Source organism: Capronia epimyces (assembly GCF_000585565.1).
Source record: "Capronia epimyces CBS 606.96 chromosome Unknown aczIQ-supercont1.11, whole genome shotgun sequence".
Lineage (NCBI taxonomy): Eukaryota > Fungi > Ascomycota > Eurotiomycetes > Chaetothyriales > Herpotrichiellaceae > Capronia > Capronia epimyces.
Window position 1 is genome coordinate 372,169 of NW_006912914.1, and position 26,758 is coordinate 398,926.

General features: G+C 53.6%; 6 protein-coding genes across 6 annotated transcripts; 5 read left to right on the forward strand and 1 right to left on the reverse strand.

Moving 5' to 3' along the window:
* Positions 1–309: 309 nt before the first annotated feature.
* Positions 310–2,284, reverse strand: A1O3_10183 (uncharacterized protein; the record flags this gene model as incomplete). The annotated part of the gene is made up of 2 exons (XM_007740274.1): positions 310–2,041; positions 2,097–2,284. 2 exons carry the CDS (start codon positions 2,282–2,284, stop codon positions 310–312), a joined length of 1,920 nt encoding a protein of 639 aa, XP_007738464.1.
* Positions 2,285–2,736: 452 nt separating this feature from the next.
* On the forward strand, positions 2,737–6,723 carry A1O3_10184 (uncharacterized protein; the record flags this gene model as incomplete). Its single annotated transcript, XM_007740275.1, has 1 exon — positions 2,737–6,723. One exon carries the CDS (start codon positions 2,737–2,739, stop codon positions 6,721–6,723), a length of 3,987 nt encoding a protein of 1,328 aa, XP_007738465.1.
* Positions 6,724–11,672: 4,949 nt separating this feature from the next.
* Positions 11,673–12,098, forward strand: A1O3_10185 (uncharacterized protein; the record flags this gene model as incomplete). Its single annotated transcript, XM_007740276.1, has 1 exon — positions 11,673–12,098. The coding sequence occupies one exon, from the start codon at positions 11,673–11,675 to the stop codon at positions 12,096–12,098; it is 426 nt and encodes a 141-aa protein (XP_007738466.1).
* Positions 12,099–18,750: 6,652 nt separating this feature from the next.
* A1O3_10186 (uncharacterized protein) lies at positions 18,751–20,476 on the forward strand (the record flags this gene model as incomplete). Its single annotated transcript, XM_007740277.1, has 2 exons — positions 18,751–19,062; positions 19,121–20,476. The coding sequence occupies 2 exons, from the start codon at positions 18,751–18,753 to the stop codon at positions 20,474–20,476; spliced, it is 1,668 nt and encodes a 555-aa protein (XP_007738467.1).
* Positions 20,477–21,287: 811 nt separating this feature from the next.
* On the forward strand, positions 21,288–23,214 carry A1O3_10187 (uncharacterized protein; the record flags this gene model as incomplete). The annotated part of the gene is made up of 4 exons (XM_007740278.1): positions 21,288–21,583; positions 21,669–21,939; positions 21,998–22,415; positions 22,580–23,214. 4 exons carry the CDS (start codon positions 21,288–21,290, stop codon positions 23,212–23,214), a joined length of 1,620 nt encoding a protein of 539 aa, XP_007738468.1.
* A 2,290-nt stretch (positions 23,215–25,504) lies between these two features.
* A1O3_10188 (uncharacterized protein) lies at positions 25,505–26,458 on the forward strand (the record flags this gene model as incomplete). Its single annotated transcript, XM_007740279.1, has 1 exon — positions 25,505–26,458. One exon carries the CDS (start codon positions 25,505–25,507, stop codon positions 26,456–26,458), a length of 954 nt encoding a protein of 317 aa, XP_007738469.1.
* Between the last annotated feature and the right edge of the window lie 300 nt (positions 26,459–26,758).

Consider the following 26,758-nt stretch of genomic DNA (forward strand, 5'->3'; position numbering starts at 1 on the left):
ATGGTGGAATCACTCAGCACTCACTACCTACCTACGTGAGGAGCCGGCTGGAACCTGGAACCTGGAACCTGGAACCTGGGAGGTGTGGAAATATGGTCCGAGACGGGTTTTCTTCTATTGCCATTTTCCTCCTCTCCCTACCTCATTCGGCTCCAGCTCCGGCTCCGGCTCTGGCTCCGGCTCGTAAGCTCCGCTCTTGCCCAGTCTGATTGTGTCCCCAAAACGCATTCACGTCGAGTCAGCCATAGAGAGTCATCTAACACTCCTCCTCCATGGTCCAACCTCACAAAACACCAGAGGAGAAAGCAATCACCGTCCAAACCCGAACCAACCCCTCCTCGTCGGCTTCTGTTCCTCCTGCTTCTTCTCCGGCACGGCGGCACCGCCGTCCGCTTTCCCATTCACTGCGCCTTCGTCTTCTTGATCGCGTTTCTCAAAAGGGTAGAGAATGTAGTTCCACGCGACGTCAAAGAACAACGGCTTCACGGGTACAGGACGCAGCTTTGGCGGGTAGTTGACTAGGTTTGTCAAGTCCACGTGGTCAATGTATTCGTGGTGATTCAGGCGCTCGATCAGAGGGGCGGATTTGAAGGACGGCCCTGCCGTCTCGTTCTCAATGCCGTCTTTGTCGGACTGGGATTGCGGTGTCAAGGCTTTCAATTCGGCAAGGGCGCGGTACTGCGTTACAAGTCGGCTCAGGGTCGATGTGGTCTGAGCCAATGCCTGGCTGGACACGTCTAGTTTTGGCGGCAAGCCCGGAAAAGACGTGTTCTCGGGTAGATTACTCGATGCTGCCTGAGCTAGTTCGAGCGCGCGGGCGTACAGAGCCAAGGCGTTCGGAATATGGTCGTTGATCGCGTGGGAGCGGCCGATGGCGAGGCATTTCAGTGCCCGGAAGTAAGCGCGCTTTGCGTCAAGTTCGACGACGAATGCGCTGTCGGCGATGACGCCCGGGAGCTCCTTCACGGCGTCAAGACTTTGGAGGATTGAGTCATACAGCGCACTTCGCTCTCGGAGGCGGGACAATTTCCGGCCTGAACTCTCCTCTTTAACAGCTCGAGCCTTGCCGTCTTTGCGCGGTTTGACTGGCTGTTTCTGCTTCTCCGCAGTGAAACGTAGACCGTCCTCAGGTCCGCAGAGAACTCGGTTCCGTCCAATCCGCCATTCGATAACGGCGTAGTTGACAGCCGTGCGGGTGACTTGCAGAGACTGCATGCGAGCGTCTCCAGGGTCGACTCCCTCTGCAAGTAGCTCGTCAATGGCGGTCTTGGTAGCGTCCGCAGCGTCCTGACGAGCGGTGATGACCTCTTCGTATGCGCTTGCAAGATCTTTGGCACTCACGCGGCCTTCTTGGAAAGACTGGAACGCCGCGGCCAGGGTGTCTTCTTGTTTCTTCGAGATTCCTAGTGCTTGGGAGATATTAGCATCTTCCAGATTCACCTGCCTACTCCTCCAGGAGATGGTAGACGGATTTTCCTGGGGCCCTCCGCTGGTAGGAGCAGCTGCATCCGTCCCCAAGACAAACGCCTGCGGGTCAATTTCTTCCACCTCTTTCCGCAGGGCCGGCTCGGACGTGGGAAAGTTCTCGATGGCAATCTCGGCAGTCGCTTTTGTTCGGGGTATTTTCAGTTGATATGCTGCGTAGCGAATGCTCGGGTCGACGATGCTGGACAATAGTTCCTTGTATGTGTCTGACCCTTGAGAGCTGCGTGCCAACGCCGTATACACGGCCTGTGCAATAGAGTAGTGTTCAATGCATGCTTGCCAGCGCCCTTTTTCGAAGTCAAGACTTCCTTTAAGCATGGACAGGTATGCCCGTGCCTCCAAATCATCGATGCCCTTGGCTCCAATGGTGCTGCGATGCTGGAGGATCGAAACAAGGTTTTCGGCGTACAGAATAGCCCGTCGCAGCCTCGAGGCTATCTGTCGCTTCGTCGAGCCTGGCATGGCCTTTTGGGTGTTCTCGGTGGATTGCGCCGACTTCATAGCCATTGAATCTGCCCACGCTCTTTCCGAACTGGCGAGCAAGAGCTGCACCCATCTAGACTCCAAGTCAGCGAAGGCTCCCGCATGCAGTTGTGAGCACTAGCACTCACTCTGCATTTTGCGCGACGTTTTCGGCGGTGACTGTAGATTTCGGAGTGTACTTTCTCCCGCGGTTCGTGGCTCCCAGTCTTCGCCGCAGGTTGTGAATTCGGCGGGTAGCTTGGACATGATAGGCATTGTAGTCGCCTCCGAGCAACGCGCGTTGGCGCTCAGAGACCACCGAGCCCGTGATATTCATCTCGTGCACAGAGTGTGTCGCCTTGTGCGCTGGTGTATGGAGGAGGGGTGGTGGGTGGTGGGAGGCCACTCTCACATTATTATTGATGTGTGAGGAATTACTTAGTAGGGGCCTAAGCCTGCGGTCGGCAGCCAGCGAGAGTGAACGCCGACGCGGAAGAATTCTGACAACATTTCGATCATGCCATCAACTTTGAGCTACTACTCTGTAATTACTGTCTCTATCCTGCCCTTCAACGACCACCTCGCCCTGGCTCGTCACCTTAATTCCTCCTCTCCTGTATTGAACACCTCTCTATCGGCAACTCTCGCAGACTGTTGTCAACACTCCTCGGATTGCAGCTGTCTGCAACCTTTGCCTCAGGCCTCTTTCGATCCTAGTCCGCATGACCTCGACCTTCCTGTACCGTTCACCACGTTCTCCCCATATCAAACAAGACACTCACTCGGGGCATGCTCGAGCGTGCTTCGTCATGCGTTGAGCCAGTAACTCATCTCCTACTTCGCCGACTGGAGCCTCCTGTCCGAAGCCGTCGTATCCTTGGGCCGTCTTTTTGGAGGAATGGTGCAGACGAGCGTTCCGTGCCGCACTGGTGGCCTTTATACCTGGACAATATCAGGGCTAAATCCCGAAGTAGAGCCCGGGTCGAGCAGGGGCGTAATCTCGTTGGATCCCGGCGTGCTGCAGAACAGGCAAGCCACGGCCGCACTGCGTCCTCGTCCTTGAGGTCCGATGCGCTATCCAATTTTGGCCCGCCGCCAAAACGATCGTCGAGAGCCTATACAAAGCCCACAAAATATGATGAAAAGATCCCAAACCCGCGACATCTTAATACCAATGCAGTGGTGGCACACGCGGATTCGGACGTTGAAGGACACTTGAAGGACTTTCCAAAATCACGCCGCCAGGGTATCCTGTCCGCGTGCGTGAACGTGTCGGATGATGATGCTAGCAACGTTGTCTTTGATCATGTTGATCTTTCAAGAGGATCTGGACACCTGAGCATCGGACTCTCCGCGCCGACAGGTCCCAATGCCGACTCGTCGGATGTTTCCATACCTGACACGGTCAACGACATTGAAAGAGAGCTTCGGCATAGTTTGGACATCCACGAATCTCTTGAATCTGAGGCCATGGCAACACGAAATCTCGAAGTGGCTTGGGCTTTGTTCAAGCAACTGCCCCATCAGGAGGCATACGCGGCTGAAGTGTTCCGTGTTCTCTCCAGTTCGACCGTCCAGCAAGATCTCAAGGTTGCGCTACGAGTCTTCAAACTCATTCCACGTGAGGTACGGGGGGCAACGGACTACGAACGTGCTGCTCGAACGGCGATTCAGCGGAACGACTATCGACAGGCGATATCGATCAATGCAGAAGCGACCTCCCGCCAGTTGAATCAAGACTGCAGCACGTTTCTCTTATTGCATACCGCCTCTCACCAATTATGGAATGCAGCGGTACAAATTTGGTCCATGTCCTTCGAGCCTTTGACCCGGGACCGTCAACGGCTATCTGCTTTGCCAATTGGGCGATCACTCCTGAAACACGTCGACAAATACCAGAATTTGCCGCTGGCCGTATCTAATCTGGCGAAAGAGATTTTGGATCGGCGAGCGGTGGTCATGCATCAGGCTGGGACTCTCTTGCATTTGGGCCGCGAACTCTTGCATGTTCTTGTCAAGAGTGGCAGGCTCATGCGCGAAATCGCTCCTGCCTCTTTGATCTCAACCTTGGAGTTCTACAAGGAACTCGGACTGCTCAATCCCACGGTCCATCTGGATGCGATCCATACACTCCTCAGATCTGCCAGGAGACCAGACCGGGGAGAGCTGGCGAGGCTCATTTATCGTCACCTTCGCAACAATTTCCCGCAATTCCAACCGCCTCCTTCCATGTATGGCTCGGTTTTTTCAATCCTTTCCGATGAAGGTGCTCCTTCGGAACTCTACATGTACTGGTTGCGGCAATTTGCACTTCTCCACGGCGCCGCGGACAAGATAAGTTATCAAAAAGTCCTCACCGCCCTCGCAGCCCAAGGTGATATCGACGGTGTCCAAGCTGTATTCATGGAATTGTGCTCCGTGCACTCGCGCCCAACAGACGTTGCTTATTTCACGCCACTCTTATACGTGTACGCCCGGTTGGGCAACCCCGAAGGTACTGAACGGGAGTTCCAGAGACTGCAAGACTGGGGACTCAAGCCAACCTTGTATTGCTGGAACATCCTGCTCTACGCCTACGCCAGATCCTTTGCACCCGAGCGAGCTTTTGATCTCTTTGAAAAAATGAAGACTGAAGGCGTGCCTCCTGACGTGTACACGTTTGGCACTTTGATGGGAATAGTCGCAAGGTCCGGAGATATCGATGCTGTCCTAGAAATCATTGAACAAGCGCAACAGTACCAGATCAAAGGCAGCTACGAGATGATCTGTGGCTTAGTCCATTCATACTGCCTCAACGATCAAGCCGACATTGCTGAAAGGCTTGCTGAAGCCACCACCAAGGCCAATTTCGATGGTGACCCGGTGAAAATGTGGAATTATCTCTTGAGACATTACGCCTTTCAGGCAGATTCCGAGGGGGTGCTGAGGGTTCAGGAAAGCATGAACTCCCTCCACTTGAAGCCAGACGAGATGACTTATGCCGCACTGATGGCTGCGCTCGTCGTCATTGGCAAAACTCGGGATGCGGCCCAGATTCTCGACAGTCTCAACGCGAGTGTCACCCTCGCCGCCACGCCTTTCCATTACTCCATAGTCCTGCAGGGATATGCGCAGGAAGGAAATCGCGAAATGGCTGAGGGGGTCTACCGGGAAATGCGCCAACTGTTTCCGAGGTTGAGCCCTAGCTCACGTCTTGCGATGCTTCATCTGCAAGGTCTTCGCAGCCTCGACACAAACGGTTCACCGCATTATGCCAGCGACTACCTCGGAGCAATCCTGCACGAACTGGCAAGCCAGGACCGAGCAACGAGGCTCCCGCAACCCGGGTTCGGGCGGCGTAAACCTGTACATGCGCTCCCCTCGATCTATATGGAATTCATGGCGGGGATTTTGGCCTCTCAGGGAAGGACCAAACAAGCGGACAAGCTTCTGCGAAGATACGAAACCCTGTCGCAGTCATCATATCTCGACCTCGACCAAAGCGTCCAAGAGTCGATCAACCTTCGGACCACTCGTCTCATCGTCTTGACGCAGCAACGGGATTGGGGAATGGTTGAGAAGACGTGGAATTCAATACTCGACCGGGCCGTCAGAGCCGCACGCCCATATTCAGCTACGCGAAAGGCACCTACCACTGAAGAAGAAACCTTACAAGCTTCCCCTGTCCCCCCCGAATCGGCGACGGGCATTGATATGATCGGCGGGCCCAACTTCTCATTTACTTCCATGATAACCACGCCCGCTCGAGGCTCTCCACTCGATGGACCTGACTTGAAGGTCCTCTTCTCACAAAGACATATTCTTGAAGCTCCAATCACGAGATACTTGAGAGCTCTGGATATTCAGAGTCTTCACCAGACTGCTGTTGAGCTCGTCGAAAGGCTAGAAAAGGTGGGGTTCTCCTTGACCAGCAAGAATTGGAATTTCTATGTCCAGATGTTGACCCGGTCATCTGATCCAAAACACTGGATCCTGGCCTGCAAGACGTTCGAAGATAGGTTCCTAGCCAACACTCCGCCCTGGCGTCATCTTCGTGCTGGCAAATGGTCAATGCCGTCATCGGCAAAAAGCGCTGCAGCTGGCAGCTTGGAGATATCCCGTCGTAAAACGCTGGAGAGACTCAACCGTGGACACCTCATACCAAGCTATGTCACTGCAGTCCACCTGGCCGCCATTCTCCTCGAATCCAATCGTCGCGCTGCTCGAGGGGATGTATCCATCAACGTAGAACTCTGGGCAAGTGCGCCGGGAACGTGTCGGTACATTCGACGGATCCCTCGCTCCAAGGACCGTATCCAAGGCGGAGTCCTTCGTGGGAGAAATATTCTTGGGAACCTACAGAAACGCCATCGTCGGCATACTCATCGTCAACCTCGGCCGAACGAACTCGTCGAGCAATCGACGGATCCGCAATTGAGAGGTCTAGGCGACGGTGGGGTTACTTTTCTCGATGACGTGTCCTATGAAGGACAGCTTCCTCGAGAGTCCAGGACCGAGACGGGAGGAAAGACAGGCTCAGGACCAGTCCAGGGTGCTTTGTACAATGCCCACGATAGGCGTTTGGAAAACCGCGCCGAGACTCAAGGCCGACTTCGTGCGGACCGAACGGCGGTGTTTGATGACGCTACTCGCTGTAGAAGGAGCGGGAGGTCTAGTCTAAGAAAGTTTGGAGTGGTGTCGCCAAAGACAACACCTGACGGTCGACATCGCAGCCCCGTTAAGTCCGGCGATTCCGGCACGGGGCCGGAAAGACCAGAAATCGACCCTGGCAAATAGTAATGGCCTGGACATTGGAGCAGCTCGTTCTGCTTCTCTTCAGACAGACTCCAAAACGGGGATCCATGAGGTGTTTCCTCTAGTCCCGGCATCCACCCGACACAATCTGCTTTTCCGTGACAGTATATCAACGACATCTAAAGACAGAAAGAGAACGTATTAGATACTGTAGGATTGCCAAAGATGGCGAGTATCTTCACTGTTCGGCACATCTCTATGCCGCGCCGCACATAAGTGTTCCGTCCATACAGTATGTCCGGAGTGTTACTGTTCTAGTGGTTGGACGGCAAGCGCCAGACTCCGAGAAAGATATCTTGTTGTCTCGACCCGTCGGCGCCGCAAATACTCGTCGGATAGTTTCACCTCAATGTAGACGCCATAGTAGCTCCAGGGTAGGCGCGAGACGAGGTCCGAGTCATATGATGCCGTTTCAAGCGACCGAGTTTCAACGGTCGATTGTGCAGTGAGCTATACCACTCCACTGGAGGTTGCAGCTGGTATCAGACAAAGTGTGCCCAAGGGAACCTTGGTGCATGAAGGTCATCGTCTGGGGTTGCTCTGGAGCACCCCAAGCGAACTTCTAGGACGTTCTTGTCTGACTTCGTAGCGGACAAGGATCGTCCCTGAAACACCCAAAATCTGTGATGGGCAGCACAACAGATTGCGCAATCGGAGGTTATACAGTCACCAGTGGCAAACAAGGGTGTGCGGCCCGTATGGACTAGTACGTGGCGACTGCTCCGACCCTTGAATCGCGGAAAGCATACGGAGCATAGTACGGAGTACCCAGCTTCAATATTAACGGCAGCGATCGGGAGTGTCTGCCACATCCCATGTTGAATGACTCGCGAGTAGGATGCTTCGGTTGACCCAACCTGCTGTACAGGCGTTTCGTTTCTGTCGCAAGGGTTGCCTCCGCGCCACTGTGACAATTTCACTGGGAAATGTCCTCTCCATGTGAGCACAAAGATGTAAAAACACCAACTCGTGAATCAACGAAAAGAATGCTCTAGGCCGCCAGACACTCACTGGCAGCTTGAGGATGAATGAGGAAGGGTCGCGCCACTATTTGCCTCCAATGGCTATGAGGCTGGTCAAGCCACCACTAGCTTCTTGGTTGCAGATCATTACTCTCGATCCGGCATATGATGGATGATCAGCGAGGATCTATCCTTTCGCGCAATGATCTACTCCCCGAGGGCGGGCTTCGCGAGGAACCGTTGATGACCGGGTTTCGAAGCCATCCGCAGAAAGGCCTCGAGTCGCAAGCTCACTGTCTGAGAGTGCTTCAATGAGCACACTCCATTCGCAGCAGAAACCGAACGAGTGACGTGGGTGTTCCGACATGAGGATTGGATAACATAACACACGGAGGCCTGCTGTTTGACCTCCGCCACCAGGGAGGCATCGGGTGCCAGTCAAAACTTCAACGGCCCGTCGCATAGAGACCGTCCAAATGCCATTGCGATCACCAGGCGTACTATTAGTTCTTCCTTAGACTGGCTTTGACCTCGAGGTTGGTGGTCATGGCTCTCGACGGAGCGTGGGGGAGTTTAATTGGAGAATCAAGCAATCCATTTTGCTCAAACGAAGAAGACGCTGTTTCGGGTGTTGCGGCACTAGATATCAATCTGGCGCTCTGCATCACCGAGCTTTGATCAAGTATCTACATAGGGGACTCACGATCGGCCAGGTTCGTCGATTTGGATCGGAGTGAAACCATGTCTCAATTGTCGAGGTGTGAAGGCGCATGGTGTGTTTCTTGACACGAGCTGAAACGAGTGAAACGACAACCTCCACTCCCACCATGGCATATCGATCTGAGAACGAAAGGTCACTTGGTGAGGGTTCAATGCTGATGCCCACGCCGGCGCCCTGGAGAGTTGCGAAAAGATACATGGCATCCATTGGAATCCAACCACCCTATGTCCTCAAGCGAGCGCTCGTGACTTGAAAGCGGAGACCCGCGTTGTTACAAGGTGCGTGCTTTGGAGAGCCCGGACCACCTGAAACACATTGCATAAGCTTGTGATAGCGGCCACCAACATAGGTCGCGGGGTAGAAAAACCACAACACTGAGAAATCTTGCACAATTCGACCCGTAAAACCAATAGTTAGGTCGCTTCGCCAGGTGGCCGCCAAACCTGGACCGTTAGTGTGTACTGTGTAGCGCGCGATTCGACATGGCAAAGGCCCAAGTGCCCAAGTGGTAAACTGAAGACGTTGGCGAGATTGATGTCCATTTCTGAGGCCAACAGGTCGACGGTGTGGTGCTGGTATCCATACAGTACGTAGTAGTAGCAAAACAGCACAGGTGGAGCCTTGCTCCAGCATAGACTTGACACCCCTGCGGCTCGTCCGCGCACGAGCCGAAGCGCTCGCTCCTGAGTCATTTCGTGGTTGCCAATCATAGAACGTCCTGGTCAGCAATGATTGCTTGTAACTTCGGACGGGCGTCCCACCAGTGAGACGGTACAAGTCAGACGAAGCTCCACGAGTTATTCGAGGCATCTGGTTACTGTCAGTGCCCGAGTCACACCAAGAGCCAAACATCGTGTTTGAAGCGTTGGCAACAACCATGCCGGTGGGGAACGATGTCGACAGCCCCCACTGATAAGACGGCCAGGAACGGGGAGCTACTGCACAGGACAGCGTAGCTAAACGGCTCATTCCTTTGCGTAGCGGGAGATCATTCGCCGATGAGAGACTGACTTGAGCCGGTTGGGTAGGAGCCAGTTCGAATCGTCGACTCAAGCTGCTAGCATGGAAAATCCTTTCGCAATCAAGTTTGGCATGCTGACGTCCTAGCGGGAATTTCTACATTGGTGGAAAATCTCCCTTGCATGATCGGACGAGGGGCCGGCCTTTGCAAAACGCTGTCCTAAACGTGGTATTTCTGCTCTGTCGGCTGAGACCGGGCGCCTCCTAGGAGACCTCCATAGGAGAAATCTTTTCATGTGCTGCCATGTGGACGGAATGTCCCGTGTTGCGAAAGTTTGCTCACTTTGCACAAATTCCGTGTTGCTGAGAAGATTTTGATGTGGCTCAAGCCAAAGGAGGCGAGCTGGTTGGTAGTGGCGGCCCCTGCAGCAATGGTGGTGTGATCCAACCATTCAGAACAACACGACACCCCACGCTTCCAACATAAACTACCTTAGACGAGAATTAGGGTGTGGTGTATGGCAGGCCCCAAACCCCAGAGCGCAGATGTCCTTGATGTGGGAGAAGGGCCGGTCAGCGGCAGGCCTAGGACGGTGTCAAACCGCAAGCCAAGGTCTGGAGATGGAGCCGGCCAGATCACGGCGGGATATTCATTGTTGACCCCTCTTGCTCTGCAGACCTCGCCGGCGCCTCAAAGGGAAGAAACTGCCACAGAACGGCCGAGATGAACGACAGGCTTGTCCGAAGACCGAAAAGTAGGCTAGTGAGGCATGGTCAGGCCAGGTCAGCGTCGTCAGGGCTGAGGCACCTGCCTGCTTGTTGACGAGTGCAGCGGCAGGTCAAACCAATGAGATGTTTCAAGTGAAGGCTGCGCATGTCAAGAGTGTGTGGAGTATTTCCTGTCAATCTGTGTACTCCGTACTCCGTGCACTGGCAGCACGTGAGATGGAGGAAGCAATGCTTGTCTCATCTGTTACAGGCTTACAGCCAAGGTTCTCATATTGTAGCATCGTTGTGCTGGAGACAGTGTTATGGCGAGAGAAAGAAAGTTCGTCCATCCATGGCTGGTGCCCAGCTCCTGTTTGGTCTGATCTCCTAGCTGCCACAGAGTGGCTAGCTGCAGGGCGAAGCCCAGATTGGATGGTGCCTTGCTTCCTGATCAAAGCGAGGGTTTGGGGGCCCTTGCCATAGGGTTTTTGCTTTGGCTGCAGAAGGGTCCGCTGGGGACGGACGATACAGAGGACTGACCGCGTAGAGGCCAGCCAGCTAAGCCAGGGTCGGTGTCTCTCTGTACGGAGAGTACAATATTTACTAGCGTGGTGGTAAGTAGGTAGTAGGTAGGTAGGTAGGTAGGGTAGTTGATTGCTTGCGTGCGATCCGCGTGAGGGGCAGGCCACGACATGAAAATTCCGAGACGGCTTCGACTGGTATAGCTGGTGAGAGGTGTCGTGACGGGGGTGATGGACTGAACGCTCGAGGCGTGAGGCAGCAGCGTCGACTGAGCGCGCGCTGTAACCAAAGGGACCAGCAGTGGATTGTGGCGTGAAGAATGCCCCAGTACGAGTCAAGAAAACTAACAGGCCTAGAGGCTAGCAGGCACGAAGAGGCTTTACCCCTCTTTTCTCCCTTGTCCGCTGCAGGCGCGCCACCTAAACTCCAAGCGCAGCGTAGTGTTAGGGCCCCAGCTCAGACTGCGGCCTGTCCCATGCCGTTTTTGGGCACACCATCTGGCCCATCCCGGCGCCCATCCTTTTGCCTCTCCACTGAACCGCACCCCAAACCAAAATCCACACGAGGCGACCCTCTACCATCGTCGACCGTTCTCTGTCCATGGTTTTTCTTTATCTAAACACACGTCCTCCTCCCTCATGACCCGACCACACTTCTGCCAGACTCTCAGACGGCCACACCTCACTATTGTTGACTCATCCTCTCCTCCAGCTTCTAACACCCAGAGCCTGAGCCCGAGCCTGACTCTGAGTCGGAGGCTGAGTCGGAGTCTGAGAGATATACCATCTGCTCCACACCTACTTCATTGAAATACTCATCAAACGTCAGCCCGGTCAGAGAAGGGCATACCATTCTGCCTGCGTGACCCTCCATTGACCTGGCACACCTTCACTGCCACACACACACATACACACACATACACACACACCACACATACCACATACGCCTTGTGCTGCACTGCTTGACCTGTTTGGTCCGGCATATAAATCGCCATCCACCACTGTCTTCTCCCTCTCGTCATCCACAGCTTATTCTCCGTCGACCAGAGTCGTACCAAGATGGATTTCCTTCTCGGAGACTTCTGCCTCTCCTGCGATCGCCAGACTAACGGGACAGCTTTCTGTTCCTCAGCATGTCGTCTCACACAACTGGATAACAACTTCAACATGGCCGAGTCGAGTACATCATCTTCCTCGTTATCGGGTTACACCACTACTACCAGCTCTGTCCCACAACGATCGCCCTTGTCCCTCACCCCAACCGGGCTCTACCTTCCTCCCGCCTACGACTTTTCTCTCCACCGAACTTCTTCTTCCAACTCTCTATCAATGTCTCTAAGTTCCAGGCCCCACAGCCCCAAGATATCAGAGCAGGCTCAGAACGATCTCAAGGACTATGTCGGATCGTTTGACCAAACCAGAGCTCTGCGACGCCGAGTCTCTATGCAAGGCAGAGATGAATTCAAAGCTTCTGTCAAGTCTTGAGCGAGTCTACAATATCTACTCTTCTGTGAAGATGCATTGCAGCGCCCTGGGTCACTGAGCCCACCCTTAAAAAAGCATGGTTTGGGAGTTTGGGAATGGGATTTCTGTCCAACATTGAAGGATAAGTGCAAGCATACCAAGTTCAAGCATGCATTTGCTACCAGTCGGAGACTGGAGATCAACTACATATGCCGATCTACTACTGGTGTCTGGTCTGGTCGGTGCTGTCATCACTATACATTAAGATCGGGCTGGCTGTATGGAAGTTTGGGCCGTGCAAAGTCTGGTACAGCCTATGGGCTGAATGATGGACGTCGTCATCGTTATGGTTGTTATTGTTGCTGTTGTGATGCATGATACAAGCTGTGAAACCAGATCAAGATGGTTTGAGTTCTGCGTTGAGATTGGGACTGAGTTTGGTGTTGGTATGGGCCATGGATTATGGGATGAGGAATGGGCTAGGATGATACCGGACCACCAGACCTCAGGACGGTTACGTGATGGATGGCTGATGAATGTCATGGGCAATACATGAATGCACTTTTTCTTTTGTCGGACACTACTGTTGGTCGGTGACAGGGAGCACAGCACTCTACTCCTTTTTTGGCCGATTGCTGGCCGGACAGGCCTCTTCATATTTTCATATTGATCATCCACGAGAAACTTAGCTGGAGACCGAAGGACAGCTTTCAAGGAAAATACAAATTACGGGGTCTCAAGAGACCACCATTACCTTGACTTATTACTCTAGTCCACTCTATTTCTGTTTCTTGCTCCCAGACGACGCGTGTACCCTGCACCTGTGAGGCGTTGATCATGGTCAATGCCAACGAGACGTCGTTGAGCCGGTCTGTGACTTGCCAATGGCCCCGGTGCCACCTGCCATCGGAAACTACCTCCGCCGTCGCATATCCTGCTAGTACACAAAACTGAGCTCGAGCTCGGGCGATCACAGGACATCCTGGTCATGCTCTCAACGTTCAAGTTGGAGGCGTCATCAACTTTCCCCGACCACGGCCCCCGATGTCTCTTCTGATGTCTCGTCTTATCGGGACGATCGTCCATTCACCAACCTATGTAGGTACGGATACAGCCCCTCCGCTCCCGTCAAGACCCCCTGCGCTCGAGCCAATCTCGCACCAGTCCCAGGTCCGCGGGCCACTCACTTCGTGGCTCTTACACCAGGCTCCTCAGCGGGCGGATTTATGTCTAGTCGTGTCATGTCTCCAATGTGCACATCGGCACTGCAACTCCAACCGCAACTGTGTCTCGTGACAGTGACAGTGACAGTGGCAGTGACAGTGAAATTGACTGCGTGATGCAAGTCTCACAATGATGAAGGGTTAAACTTTGACCCAAGTTGCACCCGTGCAAGGTACCATCGAACATTGAGATTCGGGTCCTGATCCGGGGTTCCCTTGAAGACTTTAACACCCAGAGAGCTAGGATGGGAGGCTGCAGGACGACCAAGCATATAACGAGAAGTATCTTCGTGCTGTCACGTTATGCATGCTCCCAACAACACGGATCGCAGAAGTCATTAGCCAAAGGAAAGTTTAGGACCCTGGACCAGGGATCTCAACCACAGAGGAATGCAGGAGGTAAAAGGCAAAAGGTATGTAACAGTGCAGTCCGACCCAGGTGACATTCATTGCGCTTCTGGTCTGCCAGGCCTAAGCCTTTTCATACGCATTCGGTGCTGAAATCTAGCAGAGTAGCAAGTCCGGACTCTGAGTACTAGTCCCTGAGGTTTGACAGGTTCTGCCTGTACAGAGTACCTCCAGCTGAACCTGTCCGCCGGTGTCATCTTTGCCAACATGTACAGTAACCTTTGCACCGACGTTCAAGTTGACACTTTGATCTGTGTGCTACCTGCCTACCTGACTGAGGGATCGCGCTCATCTTTGCCTGGCCTGGCTGTCAGCACCTCAGGTCAGGAGACTCGGCCCTTGAGACCCAGTCGATTGTCTGGACGGATATGGGTGCATACACACCGAAACCTGCGTACTCAGTACATACCTAGGTATACAGGCAAGGGGCTCCGACCGCCTGTCACTCAACCACGCGACCAGTTGATGTCTTGACGCCTTGACGCAGCTCCCAGCCCGTGCGCTTGCGGTAGGCGTATTTGACACATGCTGCCAACGAGGCGCTTTTCTTTTTCTTTTTTCTCTTTTCCCCCTCTTGTAGACGGGGTGGCCAAACTTTGCGGGGTGGCCAACTATCACCACTGGGCGCACGCACAGGCCATCTTTCTATTCCCAGTTGGCCACTGGAGACCGCAGTACGGAGTAGGAGTAGAAGTAGTAGTACTAGACCATTGAGATCTCAAGGGCTAAAGCTTGGGAGGCACGGCTTAGGCCCGCCTGCCGCTGGACTAATAGGGCGCTACAGTGTAAGGCTAGGCTCCATGGGCAGTCAACATCGCCTAAAAACCACCCATAAACCCACCCCCTCAATAATAATAGGGAATCATTAATGCCGGGTCATGTGCCCTTGTGCTTCTCTTAGGTAGCGAGCGGACACGAAGCCCCCGCCCAAGCCCACGACCACGATCTCTTCCAAAAGCACCAACACCCAACTTTTACTAATTCGTACAAGTACAGTATGTCCCCTTATCCTCCGTAGATATTTAGACGGGCCCTAAGCTTAGGGAGCCCCGGCCCCATCGCGAATCCTGGGGATTTTCTGGGGGTTGGTGTTTTTTTTCGCCTAAGCGAGGTTGTACAACTACGACTACAGCGCCTTCTTGTAAACGAAGAGTCCACCCCTGTGGTGAGTACACTGGACAGAGTACTCCGTATTACATACCGATACTCGGACTGTGTCATCCATCCCCCTCAGCGCCTCCTTTTCCTGCACATGCTGTCTCTGTAGGTAGGTATGAAGTAGGGATAGGGAATGCAGTGCGGATACAACTCGCGTGGATTCATTCTGATTCTGATTCTGATTCTGATTCGTAAGACAGACCGCTGTACTCCCTCCCTATCACACTGATGCGCTCGCTGCACAAGCATCTGCAGTAGTCCAGCCCAGCCCAGCCATGCCAGCAGGCATCTCCCTCTCTTTCTCGTGTTTGACAAAGCCGAGACCCTCTGCCACCACTGCTACTCGTATTATATCCGTACTCCGTACTCCATACCCTACGGAGTATCCGTACCTAGTGGCAGCATTCTCGCTAAGGTGGTCAAACGTGGTCAAACAAGTGCGTCGGAATGGGGCCACGCAGTCGAAAGTGGAATAGTACTGCATGCCTTATGTAGGCGGGATCCCTGTCTGGCATCTGGCACTGCGACTCTGCGTCCTTTCCTTTCAGCCACATGCCCCTTAGCCTCTAAGCCCGGCCTCAGACTCAGACTCAGACTCAGGGTCCCTCCTAAAGCCCGGCCTTTCGCCTCAGGCTCAGGTTCCATGCCATGCCAGGGTGGCACCTAGACTCCAATTTCTCATGCATGGTCTTTCAGGAAATATTGAAAGCTACTGGGCCGCTTTTGCCGGTGGAGCCATCTCATACGAGTACTCGTACGGTCAGCTTCGCTGGCTCTGTGATACCCAGTGGGCACGAGTCACGACGACACCAGACAGCTTGCGAATAGGGCAGACGACACCAGACAGCAGACAGCTTGCTAATAGGGCACTGGCCGTTTCTCGTTTTCGCAACCCTGCAGGGTGTTGAAATTCTGCCTAGGGCTGTTGTCAACAGACAAATGAGACCAGAGTCTTCACGATTCAAGCTGTGCAACGGGGCCAACTTCCTCTTCACTACCCGATATTCAATGGCTTTCGAACTTCAAGCAATCTGAGCAGATCGGTGCTAATTTTGTCCTACGGTAAAGTCTTGGTCCCCCGACATACAGAGTAGTGCATCTGCCATCGAGTAATCGAGATGCCAGTGGCAGTGATTCATGACTCGTGCTCAAGGCGCTGAGAAGACTCGGCATGGAGCAGCGCTGACCACCCCCCACACTAATCACCGTCAAAATGAGACCGGCTTTTCAAAGGTACCTTAGTACCGTTACTCATCAAGATAGTCTTCGAAGGTCCCTTAGTACCGTACTCATCGAGATAGTCGCAGCTTGCATTCAGTTCTCTGTATCGGCCGCCCGTATTGCATCCCTCGTGCTCGCTCAGATAAGCAGTCCTCTGTTGGCATCTCCGAGGCCATACTGCGGGCCAATGCCTCGCGAGAACTGGCCGCGCAATACCGGTAGGTGGTCAGCTTCAGCACTGAGGTATCCATTGATTCCCGAGCGGCCGGTCAGCAGGAATTCTCCCGCAAGACATGGTCGCCGTATGACTGCCCCAGCATAAGGGGACTTGCCTGTCTCTCAGGAGCCGCTTCGATCAGTCCATCCTCGTCCATTCAATACCACCTTCCTGATCTGCTGCTCTCAGGGCAACCTTGATAATGGGAGAAGGTGAGCAGGCAACGCTGGCTTCCAGATCCAGCTTCACTGGTGATAGTTCACATTGCCAGCCGTGTCAGGGTCAACATAGCTGCGATTGTGTTCCTGGTTTCAAATTCCCAATCTTGACTTTGTGCTACCCCTACTCAACCTGTGGACGGCCTCTGAAATTATTCGCATCGAATTTGAGGGTGTGGCATAGTTTCAAGGCTTTTCTGACCATGACTTTTGCGGAACCACGAAATCCGGCCATGACAACCTCCGAAAGGCAACGGGTCATGAATTGTGTATTCGTCGTCTCGCCAAGAGTAAACGTTGGAGAAATAACAGTATACTAGGAAACTCTTTGGGCTGCTGTAAGGGTGCCGAGCCTGATGAGCATCGTCATGCAAAGTTGGAGCAGAGCTTGACCGAAGCAGATGATTCCAGCGGGACTTACACCCAGCATTGTCACCGTTATATCGGATCGGTCCAGCTTAAGTCGAGACAAGGACTTGGATTGCTCATCAATGTTGCCCTCAGCACTGGATAAGAGGCATGCCAAAACATAAAATATGGACTGGACTGTACCAGCTATACCTTGGAAGAATGGCGCTCTAACCTGGGCTTGGATAGAGGCGCCAACCAAAGGGGTGTTATGTCTCGTAGACGAGCTTTTCGATACAAGGCTCGATGTCAACAGGGGTGTTGAAGCTGGGCCTTTTGTTGCCTAAATATGTTTGTCCACCCCTCAAGACCGAGTGGTTGAAGGCGGACTCATGATCTAGAACTCCATAGCATCCCACATCGGTGGAAGAACCTGCGACATATATCTTGACCATTAGTTCCATGGTGGTAGAGCGACTCCTCAAACGCTCCGAAATCTCGGCAAGCTAATATGTCTGTTCTTTTGGATGGGATGCGAAGGCGCATCCTCCTGTCGAATATTGTGTAAAAAGAATCTGCCGTAAGTGAGTTCTTATTGAAAACCACGGCTCAAAAAACACGGCTCGATACGTCTACCTCTTTGGGCCCTTTTCAGCATCATCTATACATTGTCTCTCGATCTTACCCAAAATGTCTCTAACTAGGGCGACCTGGCTCCTAGCATGCATTGAGAAATTGAGAAAGACTTCAGCAAAGCAGCGATAGTGTGTTTCTCAAAGTTCCCCTGGCTTGAACTGTCACGACGAGAGCTGCACTGCTGGTGCAGCACAGCCAGACATTAACCTACGCTCATCCGATGAGCGCGATACTGTCCGTGACTGACGATTTTCCCTTCAGCTTGCAAGTCCACGCGACAACCTCTTTGTGACTCGGTCCCGGGGCGGGCAATTATGTGTGGCCCTCCTCTTTACAGTCAGCTCCTACAACATCTGGCCCGTCTCATGGAAAGCCCTGGCTAGAGTTGTAGTCTTTCTAGAGTAAGGACTCGGGCGCAGAGGATAAGCTCGGCCCTTCTGTTGAAGTGTGGCGTTCTGGTTAATCATCGATGGATGGAGTCACAAGACACGAGTAAACTGAATATGTACTTCGAGAGCAAGGTAATCGTCGAGAGCGGAAAAACATGGACGACTAGAAGAGGAATGGCTGTTTTCGACATCGTGCTGCCCTAGCGACGTTATGCGTGCCCAAGAAGGTCAGTCATGGCATTTGCCCTAGTAAACCCACGAGCTTTATGTTCATGAAGAGTCGAGCAGAAGGCAGGTATTCATTTAGATTCTTTTCCTTTGTGGCCTTTGGAGTTGAGGACAACCGTTGAAATTGCGACCTGCGGTGTAGTGGTGAAAGAACTTGGGGATTATTACGTAGACATGTCTTGGGCCCAAGCTGGGCGGCTGGAGCTCCATTAGGCGGAGTCCCTTAACTGGCCAGCCCGGCATTTAAGCTCGTATGGTGGCGTCAGTGGTGGCTCGTCCAACTGGAGCTGATCCCGTGTCCGATGCCGCACCCCCAATCATCGACTGCTCCCGCCCGTGGCAGCCGGTCGATCCAAGCTGAAGCCCGCCCAAAAGTTCACTGGGAGCAGGAACAATTTGATAATTGACCCGCTCAGCGTATCACCACAGTATCCATCGCACCGACCTCTGCACACTGTCCAACAACACCGTCACCATTCTTCCTGCTCGTTTCCTGCTACTGTTAATAACATGTGATCTAATAGCTTTCTCTTCTCCCGCTGTTCGCCTTCTTCCCGGTGTGGTTCAATTCATCAGTTCAGTCCCTTACTTTTCCTTAATATCTTACCCCGGGAGCGTGTCGCAATTATGACACACCAAGGACAAGCAGCCGACTACTACAGCAACCAGTCTATGGCAGGCGCTGGTGCTCCCTACCAACAGCAGCAGCAGGGCTACCAGCAATATCCTCCTCCCCCAGCCCATCTCCAGCAAGGTTATCAGCAGCAACAGCAATATCCACCGCCTCAGCAGCCTTATCAACCTCAAGAGCCAAAGTATACACAACAGCCTCCGACCTACGGAGCCAATTTCGTCCCTCCGCAAGACGACAAGCAGAGCTTTCAAGAGACATTCAAGATCCAAAAGCCGAAATTCAATGACCTCTGGGCAGGGCTGCTGGTACGGACCAATTCCTAACTATACTTGAGGCTTGTCTCATGCGACTGACCATCTTTAGCTCATCGCAACGTTTTGTGGCTTCGTCGCAGTTTCGGGCCTTACCCTCCACCGATATTCCAAGCACGTTAGCTTTAATGGAGGTGGAATTTATGGCGGCTCAAACAACTTCTCTCTCGATACCAACACCATCATCCTCTTTGCCTTTGTCCTCTGTGTCGGTTTCGCCGTGTCCTGGGCTTACTTTCTTGCCGCGCGGGCGTTTACCAAACAATTTGTGTGGATCACCGGCATATTGAACTGCGCGTTGGCTGTTGGTACTGCGGTCTACTACCTTTACCGTCGGCTGTGGGGTGCTGGCATTGTCTTCGCCATCTTTGCGGTCTTCGCCATTATTTGTTTCATTAGTTGGATTCCGCGCATCCCCTTTGCCGTGGTAATGCTGCAGAAAACCATGGACATTGCCAGGATGAAGAGGGTCCATGTCTTCCTGGTCAGCCTTGTTGGAGGCCTCCTTAGCGTGATCTTTGCCGGTTGGTTTTCGGTCACACTCGTTGCCATCTACGTGTCCTACATGCCTAGCAACCCCGGCAGCAATCCAAATCCGGCCTGTTCTGAGGGGGGCTGTTCGAGTGGAAAAGTGATTGGCCTGGTTGTGTTTGTTACTTTCGCCGGCTACTGGATCTCAGAATGGATCAAGAACACAATGTACACCACGATTGCAGGCGTTTACGGCAGTTGGTATTTTTGTGCTGGAAAACCAGGCGGTATTCCTTCTGGCGCGACCTCGGGAGCTTTGAGACGGGCCACGACCTATTCCTTTGGATCGATATCATTTGGGAGCCTGATCGTGGCTCTCATCAACATGCTCCGCCAGGCTTGCAGTATTGCCCAGCAACAAGAAGCGTCTGAGGGCAACCTGGTGGGTAGCATCATGTTCTGCATCCTCGGCTGCCTCATCGGCTGTCTGGACTGGCTTGTCGAGTTTATCAACAGATATGCGTTTTCTCACATCGCTCTTTACGGCAAGCCGTACATCGCCGCGGCCAAAGACACCTGGAAGATGATGAAAGATCGAGGGGTAGATGCCTTGGTCAACGATTGCCTCGTGGGGCCCGTCCTGACCATGGGATCGGTCTTCGTGGCCTACCTTTGCGCACTCTTGGCTTACCTGTATTTGGATTACACTCACCCGGCATACAACAACGATCGCACTTTTACCCCCGTTATCATGGCATTCTCCTTCCTCATCGGACTGCAGGTATGTCAGATATTCATGACTCCCATCGGCGCCGGTGTCGATACTGTCTTTGTGGCAATGGCCTGGGACCCGCAGGTGGCCATAACCGATCATCCCGACTTCTGGGACCGCCTGGTACACGTGTATCCTCATATTCAGCAAGTGATACACGTTTGAACGACAAGCTCTATCATGGGGATTGGGAGTTACATTTGATATGCGGCATTGAACCCCAGCACAGAGGGAGTGGTCCGTCTCCACCGATAAGGCTTTACTGTTTGGCGTAATCCTCTATCAATCGAGCTCGCTTCAATAGAAGACCACTATTCGGGCATTCGGCACTGGGCATCCTCTATGATCTTATCGTCGAAAGTAGCCGGCAAGACCCCGGAGGGCACTGTATGCTTAGATGGGTGGCCGTATGTATGGGCAGTGCGACGGTTCGATTCTGGCAAAACGCGCTCTGGTTCTCTGGGAGTTTGAGGCTTCGTTGCTCCTATCGTACGGGGGACTCGGTCATGATAGGCTTGTAGGTCCTCGGTTATCCGTCTTTTCCTGCCGATGCGTCCGTTATCAAAGTGACATACTGGATTCCTTAACAGGCAGTTCGATAACTTTTCCCCCTGGGACAATATATGACGACGTGGTTCTTTGCGTGGGTTGTCCAACCAATCTTGAATCTTGCCCATATCAACATGATCCTGGTTGCATTGGGTATCCTTAATCAATCATATACATCTTGCATCTTGGCCATGTGCGGCGGTGTTCTCCTTCGGCAACTCGCCTTGCGACCTTCTCGATTCGGGTTGATCATCATGATATGCGCTGTATGGGTGGATCATGGGCCGGTATAGCACCGGATGCTGGGCCAGGCAAGTCTCACAATGAGCGTATATATTGCTAGTCACTGGTCCTCGTCCTTCGTGGTCAGACTAGACGATAGCACTCGCCGTTCCTTGATTTCGCTTTATAGGTGGCCGGCTGCGGAATGGACGTTGAGGGCAAAGTGGCTTCAGTCGTGGTCATGGATCCAGAGAAATCCTCTATTGCTGCAAATAGACTGGACTCTGTCGCATCTTTGGACGAAGCCCTGGGCCAACTCGTCATCTCGACCAAGGACGCCGATGAAGCCTTTGGCTTCTTGAAAGACCATCCCAATGCCGATGCCGTCCGGCAACAGGCGATGGCCATTCTGGCTGACCCCCATGCGACCAGACGTCTTGTGAGAAAGATCGATTTCACCCTTGTCCCCTGCATGATTGCGGTCTATTTCCTGCAATACCTGTAAGTGCTTCCTACCTAATTGCTTGTTCTTGTTGGCGACCAAAAGGCCTTCTTTTCGATCCAATGGACTGATGGATCCGACCAGCGATAAGACCACCATTTCTTACGCGGCCATCATGGGGTTCCGTAAAGATACACACCTCGTGGGCCAGGACTTTTCCAACTGTGCCATGATGTTCTACATCGGTTTTTTGGTGGCGGAATTTCCTACCCAATACCTCGCTCAGCGAACCAGCCGATTGGGCAAGTACTTGGGAGCCAATGTGATGATATGGGGTGTTGTACTGGCCTGCATGGCAGCCTGCACCTCATACGCCGGCGTAATGATATGTAGGACGTTTTTGGGAATCTTCGAGGTGCGTGGGTATCACAAGAGCTCATTCGATTTGCCTATGTTCTAACAGCAAACATCAGGCGCCTGTCGCCCCGATCCTTGTCTTGATCATTGCCATGTGGTACAAGAAGGAAGAACAAGGAAAGCGAGTCTCATTCTTCTACATGTGTAATGGGATGACTCAGGTCATCGGCAGTGCCGTTGCCTACGGAGCGAGCTTCTCAAAGAGCTCATTTGCCAGTTGGCGCATTTTCTTCCTGGCTGTCGGGCTCTTGACGATCGTGCTAGGGTTCTGTGTGTTCATGCTGCTGCCTGATTCACCGGTCAAGGCGGCACGATTCACCGAGGCGGAGAAGGTGGCAGCGTTGCTTCGCGTCAAGGAGAATCAGTCGGGCACGCAGAATGCAAAACTCAAGAAGTCACAGGTATTGGAGTCGCTTCGGGACGTCCGGGTTTGGCTGGTCTTCCTGTCTGTGCTGTTGACGTCCATTCCAAACGGTGAGTCACCTTTCCATTTAGTCCTCCGCCGACAAAGACGTGGCCCGGCATGATACGACCGTTTGCCATTTTAGGCGGACGGAGTCTGTAACTTGGATGGCTGGCACGCACACCACCTGGCGGGTTCCGAGTCCCGTTGGTGATAACCGCTGATGTGATTCTAGGTGGTCTGTCCAATTTCTCCTCGATCCTCCTCACGACGTTTGGATACAGCAGCCAACAGGCACTGATCTTGAACATGCCGTCCGGGGCAGTTTCCGTGTTTATTGTCCTACTGTCAGGATATCTGAGTGACCGCTGGAACGATCGATCGTTGGTGATGCTGATTTGCCTGATCCCCACCATCATCGCGGCTGGTCTGATGTACGGGCTCGACCCAGGAGGCATTCCGAAGGACAAAGGGGTGCTCCTATTTGCGTCTTACCTCAGCGGGACCTTTGGAGCCGCCTTTATGCTTTTGCTGGCATGGAACGCCAGTAACTTGGCCGGACACTCGAAAAAGGTCACAGCCAACGCCTTGACGCTGGTGGGATTCTGTACGGGCAATATCCTAGGCACGCAGACCTTCCAGGAGAGCGAGGCGCCGGGGTACAAAAGTGGCAAGATTGCCATTGTCGCATGTCTCACAGCACAGGTCGTTGTTTGCTTTGCACTGCGATACTGCAATGACCGGCTCAACAAGAAGAATCGGCGCATCCTCGAGAGCATGGGGGAAGAGGACAAGATGCTGCTCGGCGAGACTCTGGCTTACAGCGACGAGACCGACTTACGCAACCCTTTCTTCCGGTACACGCATTGAGGGAGGAACAGTCTCAGGCACATTACCTAGGACATATACACGAACCGGTGTGAGATTCGCAGCAACGAAGGGTGTTTATCCCACATAATTCCCCCCTTTACGTGTCTTTTTCTGGGCTCCGCTGCTACACAACAAGGAAGCACTCCAGTCCTATCTAAGCCATCCTGATCATTGGCCGCGTACTCTGCCATCCCGCGCTGAGACCATGCTTTTTCAGCGCCACCACGCAACCGCCACTCCCACTCGATCGGCGGCAGCGGTGGCGTCGGCCGACTGCACCTGAGATGGGCTTTGTAAATTGCAGGCTTGTCTGTTACTGGTAATTCTTCATCCGCCCGTTGAGCGCGGCACAGAAGAAGCTCCTTGGGTTCCGGAATCTTGAGGAGTGGTCATTGGTCTGGTGTCGGGACCAGGTCCGATCATGGGGGAAGAAATCTGCCGCTGTAGCTGTATTGTGGCGGTCAGCCTTCTCAGCTCAGATCAGCAGGCCTTAGCCCGGCCAGGCTGCGCCCCATCTGACGCGGGAATAGACTATATACAGAGCAGGATCCGAACTCAGCGGTCAAATGTGGGAATGAGCCCTCGGCACTGGCTCCCGGGTCCGATCCCAACATTCGGTGAGCCCGTACCCGTACCCATACATGTAACTGTAATCGTACTCCGTAGATTCTGTCTTAGGTACTTGTCTTGTACTCCGTGTCCGTCCTCCGTACTAGTATGGCTTCGGAGTTTGATGACGGCTCGCGCTGGGCGATTGGATAGGCGCCGTCCTATGGGGGGGCGAAGCTCCCTTGGTTGGAAGCGGGATCGAATTCGAGGGCTTTGACTCGACCGCCAGGGACAAATTGTGCACGGAATATGGCGAATCAGAGCCTGACAGAGGAAGGAATCAGTGAAGCTTGCATCATGAGGCGTCGTCGGCGGGGGGTTGGTGGTTTGGTGGTTTGGTGGGATTCAGGTTCGCCTGCGCCTGCGCCTGCGCCTACGACCAGTGGCGGCGGACCGGACACTAGGTACCTAATAGGTAGTAGGTACAGTACGTACATGCCTGTAAAGCAGCGCCTCGGAGGAGGCGACACGGGTTAGGCCTCAGGCTACAGGCTACGCGTAGTAAAGGCGTATAGCCTCAGGCGGCAAACTTGACCTCAGTCTCCAGGACGTTGCTGATGTATCTGGACATAACACACTACAGTATACTCCGTAATCCGTACCTACTGTACAGAGTAGAGTACGTACTACGCAGTCCTTCTCCTCCCACTGATTCCGACTTCTCTCTGGGTCGGCCAATCATCTATTCGGCAGCATGACTCACGCGACGAATGTGAAGCTGTTCGGGGAAGCACGAGCGTCGACTGGCTCGCAGGCCGGTCATGTGGCTGGTTCCTGGTTCTCGTTCCCTTCAAGTTTGGCTCACTCTACGAGCTAATCCTACAGTTCGCTCCGGTATCCATACGGATACTCCGTACAGCACCAGCTTGTTGCAGACGGACGGACGAGGCAAAGGGCACCGAAACGGCCGCCACTTCACCACACGACCCAACTCCACCCCCTCCAAGACCCAGATTCAGGCATCCACGTCACGTTCAGGCATCAGTCATCAGTCGCCCGTGCTCACCTCGCGCAGCTTTTGGTCAGCTGGTACGCTGCGATCCATGGCAGGTTATAAGAGCGCGGCCGCTAGCATCGACGATACGCTGAGCGCGCGGCGCTGCCATCCTACCTAGGTATTTTGTGTTTCGCCTGAGGTGGCGCCTGACCGATGACTTGGGTTCCATCCGCCCTACCCAGAGATCAGAAATCAGGAATCAGGTAGCAGGTCTCCAGCCCTTGTCTAACACACCCCGTCGTACCGAGGCGTGCCCGAAGGAGGCCTGGCCAAGACCGCATGAGTCCCAAGTCCTGCGGTGTGAATCATCCTACGACGCTACCTTACCCATGCACAGCCTTGCAGCCTGCACACTGCAGCCTGTCGCCTACTCGGTCCAGCTCAATCCTGGTCGGGCACGCGTCCGCCATATAATGGGAACGTCATCTGCATCTCAGCCCAAGAGACGTCCTTTCCGCCATATCCTTGGGTTTCCGCTTTGCTCGTGCCCCCAAGTGAATGCTTCAACTCAACCGCAACTGCCACCGCAAACGCAGCTTCAACCTCAACCTCGAGATTCTATGTCTTGTGTGATTTGGCATCATGGTTATGACGACGCACCACTATCCCTTCTCCCCACCAGCTGATAGCGATTCAGCATCGACCACAAGCACACCCGAATCCAAACATACACATGTCGTCGGCATGGCAGAGCAACAGCGCCAGCACCAGCCCCAACATCAACACGAACGCGAGCGCGAGCAACATTATGACACGGTGTCAGATCATCATTCCTCCCTCTCCAGGACCAACTCGGCTGTCCGCCGTGCCAGGCCGCCTCCTCGCAATCAAGAAGGTGACATGTGCTGCGACCACCCCAACTGTCGGAACAGCAACCAGATATTTAGGAGGATGTGCGAATGGAACAAACATATGGACCGGCACGAAAGGCCGTACAAATGTCTCGAATCGGGGTGCGAACTAAATCCTGGATTCACATATTCAGGCGGTCTCCTGAGGCATCAACGAGAAGTGCACAAAATGCATCTTTCCACCAAACAACCCCTGTTTTGTCCGTTCGCCAACTGCAATCGAAGTTCCGGCGTAGGCTTCACGAGAAAGGAAAACCTTGAGGAGCATAAACGGAGAAGACACCTCGACGAGATTGAGACCTCCGACTATGTCTATCCTGCGAAATCAGGAGCCCACCGACCTACCACGGCATCGATACCAATACCAGCCCCGGAACATTCGCAACAGGAAGTGTCCAGTCCTTCTAGCAAGCGAAGGAAAGTCTCCACCACGTCGGAGAGCCAGAGTGGCCACACGGTGGCGATGGCCAGTCACATGCATGTGGCGACAACTGTAGCAGGCAGTGCAGCTGTAGCCATCGGGGCTCCCGAGATGACGACGCAGACTCCAACACAAATGCAGACGACCGCGACGACCACGCCGACGCAGCAACTGGTTCAACGGCTACGAGACGAGTTACTCAGGAAGGAGGATTTGATTCGGCGCCAGAGCGCGGAGATCCTGCGGCTGCAGAACTTTTTGCGTTCCTTGCCGCCACAGATGGTGTTTGAGGTGCTACAGTCGCAGGCGCAGGCGCAGGCACAGCATGCACAGCAGGCACCAATCCCAGGCGGTGACGGGGGCTAATTCCAGGCAGAGAGAGTGTGTGCGAACGACATACCGGGGTGTCATGTTTCATGATCCATTCCTTTCTTCTGCAACGACCAGGTCCGGGATTTGGGAATTGGGAATTGCAACTGTAACTCTAATGCTTGTCAGAACTGTTTCTTGTATCTCCCAGAGGAACGGCGGTATCTTGGTTGGCATTTTCAACACTCGTCTCTTTTCTTTTCTTCTCTACATAGCAATTATGTCATTACGTTTCCACATGTGTGATGTCGATGTTGACGACCGGCGAAGACTGAGAGTCGCCATCAATCAATATGG